This window comes from Vipera berus (assembly GCF_964194415.1).
Source record: "Vipera berus genome assembly, chromosome: 3".
In the NCBI taxonomy this organism is placed as follows: Eukaryota; Metazoa; Chordata; class Lepidosauria; order Squamata; family Viperidae; genus Vipera; species Vipera berus.
This window is the reverse complement of record NC_138204.1, coordinates 207,660,880-207,674,752: the sequence shown is the minus strand read 5'-3', so window position 1 is coordinate 207,674,752 and position 13,873 is coordinate 207,660,880. Positions and strand designations below refer to the sequence as shown.

Here is a 13,873-nt window from a genome sequence, read left to right as displayed (position 1 = left end):
AAAAGTGACCTATGAACCTTTTTTTTTTTTAACACTTACGGCCTTTGCAGCATCCCTACAGTCACGTGGTCAAAATTGAGACGCTTGTATTTGTGATGGTTTTGATATTTCCCCCCCCTTTTTAGTTTAATGGAATGTCATGTTTTTACTTGGTTTGCTGAGAGTTTCTAAGACAGGTGGGCAACTATATAAGTTACGATAACAACCACCACAACAAATCTGTTAAGATGCGTTGGGCTGAGAATGAGCGGCTCAAAGTCACCCAGCTGGTTTTTCACGTCCAAGGCAGGACTAGAACTCATCTTCTCCTGGTTTCTAAGTTAAGAGATTGAACCACTAAACCAAACTGGCTCTCTGGTTGTTGGTTTTATGATGCAAATATTTAAACTGTTTGCATTTCTTCTTAAGTAGAGAGCTAACAGAACAGGATAATGGAGTTGGAAGGGACCTTGGAGGACATCTAGTCCAACCCCCTGCTCAGGCAGGAAAACCAATATCATTTCAGACAAATAGTTGTCCAATCTCTTCTTAGAAACTTCCAGTGTTGGAGCACCTACAACTTCTGGAGGCAGGTTGTTCCACTGGTTAATTGTTCTAACTGTCAGGAAATTTCTCCTTAGTTATAGGTTGCTTCTCTCGGTTTCCATCTCTTGTTTCTTGTCCTGCCTTCAGGTGCTTTGGAGAATAGCTAGACCCCACTCTTCTTTATGGCAACCCCTGAGATTTGGAACACTGCTATCATGTCACCCCTCGTCCTTCTCTTCATTAAACTAGACAATACCCAATTCCAGCAACCGTTCCTTATATGTTTTAGCTTCCAATCCCCTAAACATCTTTGTTGCTCTTCTCTGCACTCTTTCTAGAGTTTTTTTACATTGTGGCGACCAAAGCTGGATGCAATATGCCAAGTGTGGCCTAACCAAGGCATTCTATCTGATAGAATATCAAGTTGATATTTGATTATCTGGGAGAGCAGAGGTGAGAGGAGGAAATCAATCTGTGAGAGTTCCTACACCCAGCCCAAGCCACCAAGCTTGCAAAACAGCTGGACAGACCCTGCTTACAAACTGCACGAGATCCGGTTTCTTGAATCTAGAAGTGGCTGTGTTCAAATGTAGGTAGTTCTCAACTTATGACTGGTCACTTAGCAACCATCTGAAGTTACAAGAGACCTTCCCGAGGCACTTAAAACCCGGTTCTAAAGCTACGATGGTGAGCCCCACCAAGGCCACGTGATCCTAATTTGTGTGCTTGGCGACTGGCCAGCATTTACAACTGTCTGCAGCGTCCTGCAGTCCCATGACTGCATTTTACAACAGTTTTACCAAAAACCAGCATTTGTTTTGGGGTTTTTAGCAAATCTGAACTACGGCAAGCCATTGGTTCTCTTGACAGCTAAAAATCTTTGTTTAGTGACTCCTGCAAAAAAAAAAAGGCACGGGCTTGTTTTACCCTTTCATTAAACGCATTTTCTAAAATTACCACTCTCCCACTTTGCTAATGCTCATTATGGAGGTAGTCCTCGACTTACGACAACTGAGCCCAAACTTTTTGTTGCGAAGCAAGACAGTTATTAAGTTACTTATGCTCCATTTTACGGCCTTTACTGCCACAGCTGTAAAGTGAATCACTGGAGTAGTTAAGTTAGTGACATGGTTGTTAATCGAATCTGGCTTCCCCAGTGACTTTATCAGAAGGTCACAAAATGTGATCACGTGACCCCGGGACACTGCAACCGTCATAAATATGAGCCAGTTGCCAAGCGTCCAGATTTTGATCACGTGAACAAGTGTGGAAAAACAGTAATAAGTTGCTTTTTTCAGGGCTGTTGTAACTTCAGTCACTAAATGAACAGTTGCAAGTCGAGAACTACCTGTGTATTCTCTCTCTCTCTCTCTCTCTCTCTCTCTCTCTCTCTCTCTCTCTCTCTCTCTCTCTCTCTCTCTCTCTCTCACACACACACACACACACACACACACACACACACACACACCTTTCTTGCCAAATATGAACCAGGCCAACAATTTCAACAGCCACTGTAGCTAATCTGAAATGACAGCTTACCAGTGATCTTGTTAAGACGGGCCCTCTTTGCTTGAAATGAGTTGCCTAGATTGTTTTTCCTCTTGTGCGCTAATGCATTCTCCGCCTGTACAAAGGCAATCTTTGGGACATCCACCAGAGGAAATCCTACACAAAAAAAGCAAAAGGAATAAGGTATAAGCTCCTTATTTTAAAAGCACCTCTAAGTAAATACTTACAATATAGCAAACTCCATATACCATTATGAGATAACATTAGAAATTGTAATTAAATCTCTGGGAATATTTTTTTTATTAGAGTTGGGCAAAAGATACTGTTCTAAGACAGTAAATTCTAGAGCGCTCTGGAACGTTCTGTTCTCCTCGGAGCATTCTGATCCGGGTTTTTCCAAGGCTAGCTGCAATTTCTGGATGGCCCTTTAGGAATGCATGAAGACAGGAGAGCATGAACAGTGGATCGCAATAATCCAACTTTCCGTTTAAAAAAAAACTGATAAATAAATTATAAAGGTAAAGGTAAAGGTTCCCCCGCACATGCGTGCTAGTCGTTTCCGACTCTAGGGGCCGGTGCTCATCTCCGTTTCAAAGCCGAAGAGCCAGCGCTTGTCCGAGGACGTCTCCGTGGTCATGTGGCCGGCATGACTGGACACCAAAGGCGCACGGAACGCTGTTACCTTCCCACCGTGGTGGTCCCTATTTTTCTACTTGCATTTTTACGTGCTTTCGAACTGCTAGGTTGGCAGAAGCTGGGACGAGTAACAGGCGCTCACTCTGCTACGCGGCACTCGGGATTCGACCCGCCAAACTGCCGACCTTCTGATCGACAAGCTCAGCGTCCTAACCTACTGAGCCACCGCGTCCCTAAATAAATTATACAAAAGCCTTAAAACAATGACAAGAGCGGCAATGGCAACAATGTAGTAAAACAAATAGCTACTGGCACAAACACAGCAACATTTCTTTTGTTATCCTTGCCACAGGAGCCTTAACTGATACTCCCCTCTCTGCTTTGTCATAAGACAAGCAGGAGATAAAAACATGAATACAAAAAGCCCAGCCAAATTCCTATCTTTGTGCCTTCTCATCTTTTTAAAGGGAGTGTAGCAATAATTTCACAAGGACAGAATTGAAATCTCATCATATCATGCCTGAAACATTCATCCAAGCACTTCTCAAAAGACCAGTTAGCATGAAGTAGTATCAGGCAAAAGAGACGTTTTTGTGCTTGCAACCTGCTGTTTAACAACTACAACAAACATATAAACAACTACCATTATAGGATTGCAGACCAAGGTTAGTGCATTATTGATTAAAACAGGTAGATAATAATAATAATGATGATGATAATGATGATGATGTTAATGATAATGATAATAATAATAACAATAATAATAACAATAATAATAATAATAATAATAATAATAATAATAATAATAATAATAATAATTTGAGTGTTCAGTTGACTGAGTTTCTTGTTTTATGAATAAAGGTTTTATAATAATAATAATAGGCGCCTTGGGTGCAATCCCAAAACAACTGGAGCACCACTTGAACACCATTGGCATTGACAAATTCGCCATTAGTCAATTGCAAAAGGCGGCCTTACTAGGAACTGCTTCCATCCTGCGACAATAAGTATAATACCATCAAATGTACACATCTGCCTATCCCAGGTCCTTGCTAAGGACTGGATAGGTAGACAAAAAAGCCAAATCCAGTCTGAACATCTGGCTGTGTGATTAATAATAATAATAATAACAATAACAATAATAATAGTGAGATACCAGGTTGATACCTAAGATGCTGGCAGCAACCCGTGTCAACCATTAGTGCCAGTCAATTTAATAATAATAATAATAATAATAATAATAATAATAATAATAATAATAATAATAATAATAATAATAATAAAGTTGGAAGGGACCTTGGAGGTCATCTAGTCCAACCCCCTGCTCAGGCAGGAAACCTTATTTGAGTGTTCAGTTGACTGAGGTTCATGTTTAATGAATAAAAGTTTTATAATAATAATAATGGTGAAAGGGACCTTGGAGGTCATCTAGTCTAACCCCCTGCTCAGGCAGGAAACCCTATACCATTTCAGACAAATGGCTGTCCAGTCTCTTCTTAAAAACTTCCAGTGTTGGAGCATTCACCGCTTCTGGAGGCAGGTTGTTCCACTGGTTAATTGTTCTAACTGTCAGGAAATTCCTCCTTATTTCTAGGTTGCTTCTCTCCTTGATCAGTTTCCACCGGTTGCTTCTTGTCCTGCCCTTAGGGGCTTTGGAGAATAGCTTGACTCCCTCTTCTTTGTGGCAGCCCCTGAGGTATTGGAACACTGCTATCATGTCCCCCCTTGTCCTTCTCTTCATTAAACTAGACATACCCAATTCCAGCAACTGCTCTTCGTATGTTTTAGTCTCCAATTCCCTGATCATCTTTGTTGCTCTTCTCTGTACTCTTTCTAGAGCAGGGGTGTCAATCTGCCGGCCCACGGGCCGGACGCATCACAAAGAAACCGCGCCCACCCCATTGCCGGCAATGGGGAAAAAGTTCCGATACGTCACGTGACGTCGCAAGTTTAACATATCTGTTCTAGAGTTTCAGCATCGTTTTTACATCGAGGTGACCAAAACTCCAAGTCCTTGACTTAGAACCATTCAGTGAGCATCTGAAGTTACAATGGCAGTGAAAAGTCTTATGACCAGTTTGCACCTTTGTGATTATTGCAGCAGCTCCATGGTCACATGACTCAAATTTGGATGCTTGGCAACTGGCATATATTGATAAGAGTTGCACTGTCCCAGGGGCCATGTGATCACCATTTGTAATCTTCCCAGATGGCTTCTGACAAGCAAAGTCAGTGGGAGAAGCCAGATTTTCTTACCGACTGAATGATTCCATTAACAAGGCAACGAAGGATGTAAAATGGGGCAAAACTCATTTAACTGCCTTGCTGAGCAACAAAAACTGTGGTCGTAATTCAAGCACTACCTGTAATTTTATAGGCCACCCAGAGTTGCTTCAACAGTGAGATGGGCAGCATGTAAATTTACTCCAGAAACAAAGAAACAAATAAATAGCTATTTTAAAGGAAAACCATGTATACAATAAATATAGTTATACCAAATGTCTCACTGGATGTGGGCTGCTCTTCTTTCTTCTGGACTTTCTGGACAATTGCTGAGGTTGATGTCTCTTCCTTCTTTGAAGGTACTTTGAACCACTTTCTCTCCTCTTTGTCTTTATTACTGTTCGCGCTCGTCCGTGGCTTAACTCCTGCTTTGTTTTTCGCAGCTGCCACTGCTGCGGCTTTGACCAAAGCTATCCAATCCTTTGAAAAGGGGAGACAATGAAAGAGAACAACAATAATCTCAAATGGTATGAAGGTACCATAAAGGGGGGAAAAATTCATGCTGAAGAATATCTATTTTGAATTTCTATTGTTTCTTGTAAACTGATACTTAAAGATATCACACACACACACACACACACACACACACACACACACAAGAAACAAAGGTTTGATAACAGGTTAGTTTTATCCTGGGTGCCCAAGCTTCCACTGTAGGAATTAAATGCTGTTAAAAAGTCTAGAATGTTCTATGTCTCATTTGGGCCATGCTAATTGTCATGTTCTAAACAGCTCTTTCTGACCTCTTCAGATTTGGCAAACTGATGTCTAGAAACCACTGAGACAGTGTGATCTAGAGAAAAAACAGAATATTGCAGTTTTCTGGAACTTTCCACTTCTGTATGGTAGCTTTCTATACCCCCGTTTATTTGTCTTAACAGTTTTAAGGTTCTAGGCGTCAAGTGCCTAAAAAGCGCTGTATAAAACTGTCCAGGACACCTCCATGCTAGATCTGACTATCTGTGGATCAATTTCAACGGCCTAATTTTGAATCAGGCATCATCTAGGTTGAACAAATAAATAACATTATCTATTTAACCAAACCTTTACTGCCTTAGGCAGAAATCCTTCTCATTCTTTGAAATGGAAATTGCGCCAACTCTTTGATTCCAAATATGAACAAATATTTTGCTTGCCAAGGTTAACCTTCTTGCCAGGAAAAAATAATAATAAAACCCTATTAAGGTAACTGTATCATCCATAGAGCACTAGTATATCCATTACTAATTTAGCCCAGATTCTTTGGATGTCTTTTAAAGGAAAATGTCCAGAACAAGTAGTGAGCTGTTTTCTATTATCTTGTAAACTTTTATAGCCAAAGAAGACTTTAAAGTATCTTAACTGATTTACGATAGCTGAAGAAATCTGAGAATATCTGTTGTGATATCAAGTCAGAGCTACACTACTATGCACCAGGCGAGACTGCCTCAGATCTGCTGTTTCGACACCCGTCTGACAAAGATATACTTTAAGGTGATGCAGATAGTTTATATTGTTCTCCTGTGAATTCTAATTTATCTTTTAGGATGTTGACTTTGAAATGCTACATAAGTAACACCTGCAGAGATGTACATACAACACATAGCTGACACATATTGGGTACATTCTAGAACAAGTCACAAAATGAACAATACTTAGGGATCGTGGAAGTAGACACAGATCAATATTGTGGGTTTGTCAGATGAACATTTGGCCAGATTTTCTTTAAAAATCCTATTTTACAAAGCATTTCAAAAGAATATTCTAATAACTATGATCAACAGTTACCCTCCAAGTCAGCCAAGCAGGAGAATTTTCTCATTTGCCTGCTTTCTGAAGTGTTTTGTCCTGATTTGTCCAAAAGCAGGACTCGTCAACAATTCATTCGAGTGAGATGAAATGGCAAATGAGGGGAAACACCACATCTGCAGATGACATGAAACTGAATGGGATCAATCGCTAAGAAGACAAAAACAAACTGTACGATGATCTTGATAAGCTAGAAAAAGGGGTTGCAATGGAATGAAATGTAAGGAGGGATAAATGAAGAGGAAAAAATAATCAAATGCACAAGAAGAAGGTGGAGGACGTCAGGTTGATAATACCTTTTGTGGAAAATACTTGTATTTTGAAAATATAACTAATCACTAGGTCAGGGGTAGGCCACCTTGGCTCTTTTATGACTTGTGGACTTCAACTCCCAGAATTCCTCAGCCAGCCATGCTGAGGGGAGAGGTTTCCAAGCTGAGATATGCTGGCTCAGGAATTCTGGGAGTTCAAGTCCACGAGTCATGAAAGAGCCAAGGTTGCCTACCCCTGCACTAGCTGAATATGAATCCCTACGATGTGGCTGCAAAAAATTCAAAACCAAAGCTAGGCTATAGCAGTATATTACAGTTCCCAAATCATGTAAAACCTACAAACCGACAGACAGTCCCTAACGTATGCTTTTGTTTACGTTACAGGATCTATCCTTTTTGTAAGGGGAGGCTGGATGTCAACGCTGCTAACATCGGAACATTCTTGCTTTGACAACATATGGAGATGCGGCCATTTTCCTTATTATGTTTTACTCTTAAGAGTTGAAGGAGGGGGGAAGGAGGAAGAATGTGCATGGTAGTTAGACATAACAAGTTTTGCAGCAGTATGAGAGTGAAGGTTTTTTGAAATAAGATGATAAGAAATGGCAGGTTGGAGAACTGGAGGGAAAGCCTGCATTTCAAGCTAATTGGAGAATGTCATTTATGACTGTTAATTAGAGGGGGGAATTGCACTAGATACTATGTGTTCAGGGGAGGGGAATTTCAGGTTTTGGCTTCGCTTATGCACATACCGATGCTATGCTACTCGAATAAAGATTCCTTAAGGTAAACAATGCCTCGAAGTTCTTTGAAGAGTTTCATCTGTTGGAACCATGATACAATCACCACCACTTTCAAATATTTGGTCCAATTCTGGACATTTAAGACAAGGGATTAAGAGAATCTAGAAAGATTCCAGGGCTAAGGAAGCTAACCCTTACAAGGAGAGACTCAAAAAATTAAGCATTCTCAGACTTGATCAAAGATGACTGAAGAGAATATGGCTTCAGAAGAGGAAACCGAAGATCAGAATTACGATATTGGACAAAACGAAGTTAGGTTCCAGTTGGATGCTAAGAAAGCTTTCTGTAATGTGACAGTGGAATCAATTATCCAAAGAGGTAACTTGATAGTGGAATCAGTTATAAAGAGGGGGGTGACTTCTCTTTCATTGAATGTTTTAAAATACAGGCAAGGAAGACATCTGTCATGGATGCCTTATTCAGAATTCTTATCCGGAGCAAATAATTGGACTCACTGGCTCAACTGAAAATCTCCAACTATAGGATTCTATCATATGTACATTAAAACCCACAAAAGTGTAAAGATTATGACTGTAGTCTACCTTTGCACTCAAAGTCTGACAAATCTGTACGCATGAATAAAGAAAATGCATTTTACCTTCTGTGGTTAAAATCAGTCTTACACAAAGGTTCAGGAAAAAAGGAATTTTTCGATTTCTTCTAAACTAATATGCAAATTTGCACCTTCCTAGAAGTATTTATCAAACTTGGATGATTTGTCAACTGACTTTTATCACTATTATCCCATCTGTTTTAATCATACCAGTAGGGTAGCATCTTCTGTGTGTATATTAAACTGCAGATTTACATCCAACAAACTACATGTATTATAGGTTAATTCTCTATTGTTAGGTTCTGTTAAACCTTCTAAGTTATTTTTTCGCTTTGGAGAACTGCCGTCTCAGACTTCAAATGATCCAAACGGTTACCTCAGAACCGTTATGAGCTATTCCCAAATCCTCAACAGATCTGCCAACATTTCTTTGCGCTGGATGAAATTTCTGAGCCACACCTCATAATTTTACAGCTTTAAACATGAGCAAACAAAACTAAAATATTATTCCACCACCTCTTAAGTTCCTAACTCCACCGATGATTTCTTGAGCAACTACAGGTACTCCTCAACTTATAACCATTTGTTTAGCGACCGTTCGAAGTTACGACAGCACTGGAGGGAAAAAATGAGGCAGGACCATTTTTCACAGTTACAACTACCGCAGCCTCCCAAGGGTCACGTGATCAAAATTCCGAGGTTGGGCAACTAATCCACATTTACAGGGGTTGCAGGGTCCTAGAGTTATGTAATCTCCCTTTTTGTGACCTTCTGACTAGCAAAGTCAGCGGGAGAAACCATACTCATTTTCAGGTGGGACCTTAGTCCCCTCTACAGACAGCCCACCTGAAGCATTATTCACTCGTGGACTGACGCTCTCACCTTCCAAGGCTCTATCACCGCTCTGCCCCTCTCTGTCTCTCTCTCTCTCAGATCTCTTCCACCTACATTGCCACCTCTTCTGCTGGTCTTGGCCACGTCAGGTTTTCATGGTTTCTCCTCAGTTTCTGCTTCCTGTGTGCCAAGAACCCTCCCTCTCCTTCCACAATCCCACAAAACTCACTTCACGTGGCTCGTTATCCGTCACTAATCTCAGCTCCGGTGCTATCTGTTGCCTCTCGCGCGCCTAATCGGTTCGAAGATAAAACACAAACATGGAAACAAAAAGACAGGTTATCACACAGGCCTCACAATGGGGTGACTCCATTCACCAGTCTTCTGCAATTCCTCGCCCTCCCCAACGCCACAGTTTTAGCGAACGAGAACCGGAGATCTGCAAAACTGTGGCGGCCAAGATCACATTGGTATCGATCTGTATTGTCAAGATTTATAGTCAGCCGAGTTTAATAAATAAAGACTACCTCGAGGCTAGAAAGCAGGCACATATAAAACAATGGCTCATCCCTACAAATTAGGAAACCTGCTATAACCTCTAAGATAAAGGAGATAAGTGTTGGGCGTTCTTATTTTGTTATGCTGATTTGTGTGTAATCTGTATTCATTACACAACACTAAACTGCTTGGTATCTCAGGAGCTCAAGTAAGAATATCTACAGATGTTTTTTTTAAAAAAAACAACCCTGAATTAAATAAGCATGCGTTGTAAAGACTAAACATTTGCATGTGCACATGCACACACGTGCACTATGTATGTTTCAAAAAATAAATCTCTATACCACTCACCATATTCTGCAGGATACAAATGTATCTAGTAATGGTAAAAGTATATTTGACAGTTAATTAGCATATTCCATCAAAATGGGGGGGAAATCGTGTTTCTTCTGAAAAATCTCACTAAGCATTATTTTCATAGCTCAGGCTAAAATTCAGAGATAAAAGCAGAAAGTAGTTTCTTTACAGCATAGCAGTTATAGTCTTATTTCTATAATTTTGCAAATGTTAAATATTCTGTTACTTTAGGGTTCTTACTGTGGTTTGCCCCAAAAACCTATGGTATAAAACAGGGGTCTTCAAACTTGGCCCTTCTATGACTTGTGGACTTCAACTCCCAGAATTCCTCAGCCAGCGTGGCACACTGGCTGGGGAATTCTGGGAGCTGAAGTCCACAAGTCATAAAAGGGCCAAGTTTGAAGACCCCTGATATAAAACATCCCATATATCCTTTTCAAGTATATTATGAATAAGCATTTTAACATTCAGCTTTTACTCTACGTGTAGTCCTTGACCTATGGCCACAATTTAGCCCAAAATTTGTGTTGCTAAACGAGATGGTTGGTAAGTGAATTTTTCCCCATTTCACGACCTTTCTTGCCACAGTTGTTAAGTGAATAACTGCAATTCACAGTTGTCAAGGGAATCTGGCTTCCTCATTGACTTTGGTTGCCAGAAGGTCGCGAAAGGTGATCTCATGACCCTGGGACACTACAACCGTCATAAATATGAGTCAGTTGCAAAGCCTCTGGATTTTGTTCATGTGACCATGGGGATGCCACCATGGTTGTAAGTGTGAAAAATGGTCGTCACTTTTTTCACTGTCCTTGTAACTCTGAATGGTCATCACATGAATTGTTGTAATGCAAGGACTACCTGTATTATATTGTAGAATAGAAAATCTTATGTGGGATTTTTCAGGTTAAGCAACTCATTTCTAGATAATGTTTCCTGAATTGGTATGTTTTTCCCCCCTTACATTATATATATTATATATTCCTTACATTATACATGGTATCAAGCTTTTTTTAAAAAAAAACTTGTTTATCAAGTCTAAGTAACTCTCTCCCGCCTCCTACAACTCAGGCAAGCCATCCTGGTTCATCCTCAATCATGAAAAAAAGGATTTGAGCCGTCTCCTGCGGCTCCCAGCCGCCCGGTGCGCGCGCACCTCTTCGAACGGGCAGTGGTGCGCGCGCACCTCTCCAAATGTAGAGTGGCACCGCCCGTTCCGAGAGGTGCACACGCACCTTTCCGAAGGGCGGAGGTGCGCGTGCACCTCTCCAAGCCGCCGCTGTCTCGTCCGGAGACCTGCCGTGTTCACGGCAGCTGTGCAAACGGGATGGCGGCGGTTTGGAGAGTGCGCATGCACCTCTCCCAAGCTGCCGCCACCGTCCAGAGACCTGCCGATGTTTGGGGAGGTTTGGGGAGGTGCGCGCGCACCTCCCCAAACGTCGGCAGTTCTCCGTACCTCCGCGCGAACGGGCAGCGGCCCCGCTTGTTGCGAAAGCTGCCGCGGCCCGTGTGCAAAGCTGCCGAAAGCGGCAGCTTTGCAAACGGGCTGCGGCAGCTTTTGCAAAAAGCGGGGCCGCTACCCATTCCGAGGTGCGCGCGCACCTCCCCAAACCTTTGGAGAGGTGCGCGCGTACCTCCGCGCGAACAGGCAGCGGCGCCGCTCTTTGAGAAAGCTGCGTCTGCAAAGCTGCCGCCTCCGCTCCCTTCCTTCGCCCGGCCTGCTTTTCCAACCTCACTTCCCTCCCTGCCAAAGCTCCTCCTTTTCTACTCAAACCGATTTTCGGGGTTGCTCGGCTTACACCCAAACGTCCCTTTCTTGCCGCTCCTCCCTCCCTGCCCGCAGAGGCTCCAAACGTCCCTTTCTCGCCGCTCCTCCCTCCCTGCCTGCAGAAGCTCTTGCCCTCCCCTGGCTTGTTCAACAGGGGGGGGAATAGGTCGGGTACCCCTTTCCCCCCCCCCCGAGAACGACACGTGTAAATCTCAAAACGACCCCAGCAAGCTTCGCGCAAAGCCGCCAGGCAGACCCGCGAGCTGGGGCTCAGAGCCAGCAGCTGGAGGGGAAGAAAAAGACGGCGCCGTCTGAGGAGTCTCTTCTTCGGCTATCTTGCTCTGCCCGTCTCCCGCTTGAAAATACCTCCTCAGCGGATCGGTGCGGTGAAGAGGCCAGGCTTCCTTCGGGGGGCCTTTCATTCCTGTACAAGGGGGAAGGGGAACTCTGTGCTTTTGTGTGTGTGTGTGTGTGTGTGTGTGTGTGTGTGTGTGTATGTAAAGAACGAGAGAGGGAGGAAGAGGGGGGGGGAAAGCGAGATCTCAAGCCCCGATGTCGTCGTCGCCGTCTCCGCTGAGCAGCGCCGCTTGGAAGAGAAAAGGAGCAGGACAGGCACGCTCGCTCCTGCCCCACCCCTGCGCTCTTCCTCGGCCCACTGCGTCGGCGCTGGGTCATGTCAGCCGGCTGCGCGTTTCCACGGCTGCTCCCCGGCCTGCCGGAAGGCCCCGGTGGCTGCTGGGGCATCGAGAGAGGTGCCGGTGGCTGCTGGGTCGTCCCGGCGGCCGCACTCTTCCCCGGCTCGGTGGAAGGCCGCAGTAACGTGGGGGCTGCATACAGACGCCGGCAGCTGGTCACGGGGCCCAGTGAGTCCCTCCGCGGCTTCACCGGGTGTCGGGCGTGTCGAGCCCGACACCGGGCAGTCTCCCTGGCGGCGTCGGTCGATCGGAGGATGCAGCCGGCGTGCGGAGGGCAGGCCCCCAAGACGAGGTGGGCCTGCGCTAGTGGTGTGCGAGGATGGCGGGGGTGGCTCCCGTGGCGAGGAGGGCGTGTCCGTGGGGGGTGAGGGCCTCGCGCCGTGCTGCAAAGAGGGGCCCTGCTGAATGTCGCGCCCATAGGCCGCTACAGCTCCCGCGGCCCGCCTGCAGAGCTGCCACCTTCGGCGGCCTGCAAACGTGCCGCGGCAGCTCCCCCAAAGAGAAAAGCCACCGCGGCCCGTTTGCAGGCCGCCGCCCTCCTCTCTTTGGGAGAGCTGCCGCGGCACGTTTACAGGCTGCCAAAGGCGGTGGCGCCGCTGCCACTGGGAACCGGTTCCATCACACACACAGGAAGGTGGCAACCGCGGAGAAAAAATGCATGCGGCTCCCACTTTTTTGTGTGTGTGATGGAACCGGTTCCCAGTGGCTCTTTTCCTTTTTCGGGTTGCCGACCCCTGGTCTAGTTTAACAAAGAGAAGGACGAGGGGGGACATGATAGCAGTGTTCCAATATCTCAGGGGGTGCCCCAAAGAAGAGGGAGTCAAGCTGTTCTCAAAAGCACCTGAAGGCAGGACAAGAAGCAATAGATGGAAACTAATCCAGGACAGAAGCAACCTAGAACTAAGGAGAAACTTCCTGACAGTTAGAACAACTAACCAATGGAACAACCTGCCTCCAGAAGCTGTGAATGCTCCAACACTGGACGTTTTTAAGAAGAGAATGGACAGCCATTTGTCTGAAATGGTATAGGGTTTCCTGCCCGAGCAGGGGGTTGGACTAGATGACCTCTAATGTCCCTTCCAACATCACCATCATCATCATTATTATTGCTAAGCAACTCATTTGATATGTTAAACAAGGGCGTGCTTGAAGATCGCAAAACTGTGTTATTTTAACATTATCATCGGGAATCGGTCCTCTCGCCTCTCCTGTTCAACATCTACATGAAGCCGCTGGGTGAGATCATTCGTGGTTTTGGAGTTGGGTATCATCAGTATGCTGATGATACCCAGCTTTTTATTTCGACCCCAGCCCTCGACGTGATGTCCCGCTGCCTGGAGGCGGTCCGGGTCTGG

At 44.4% G+C, this 13,873-nt stretch overlaps 1 protein-coding gene across 5 annotated transcripts in view; it reads right to left on the bottom strand.

The window, feature by feature from the left end:
- PHF20L1 (PHD finger protein 20 like 1) overlaps positions 1 to 13,873 on the bottom strand; it is a gene marked incomplete at its 3' end in the record, with an annotated part of 71,777 nt that overhangs the window by 35,151 nt on the left and 22,753 nt on the right. For 2 of the 5 annotated variants that reach the window (XM_081323305.1, XM_081323304.1), the window contains exons 6-8: positions 9,433 to 9,495; positions 5,166 to 5,373; positions 2,065 to 2,190 (exon numbers count right to left, since the gene is read on the bottom strand). In XM_081323305.1, the coding sequence (XP_081179431.1) occupies positions 2,065 to 2,190; positions 5,166 to 5,373; positions 9,433 to 9,495 (397 nt within the window). The remainder of the gene's footprint in view (positions 1 to 2,064; positions 2,191 to 5,165; positions 5,374 to 9,432; positions 9,496 to 13,873) is intronic. The other 3 variants (XM_081323308.1, XM_081323307.1, XM_081323306.1) reach the window with 2 other exon arrangements.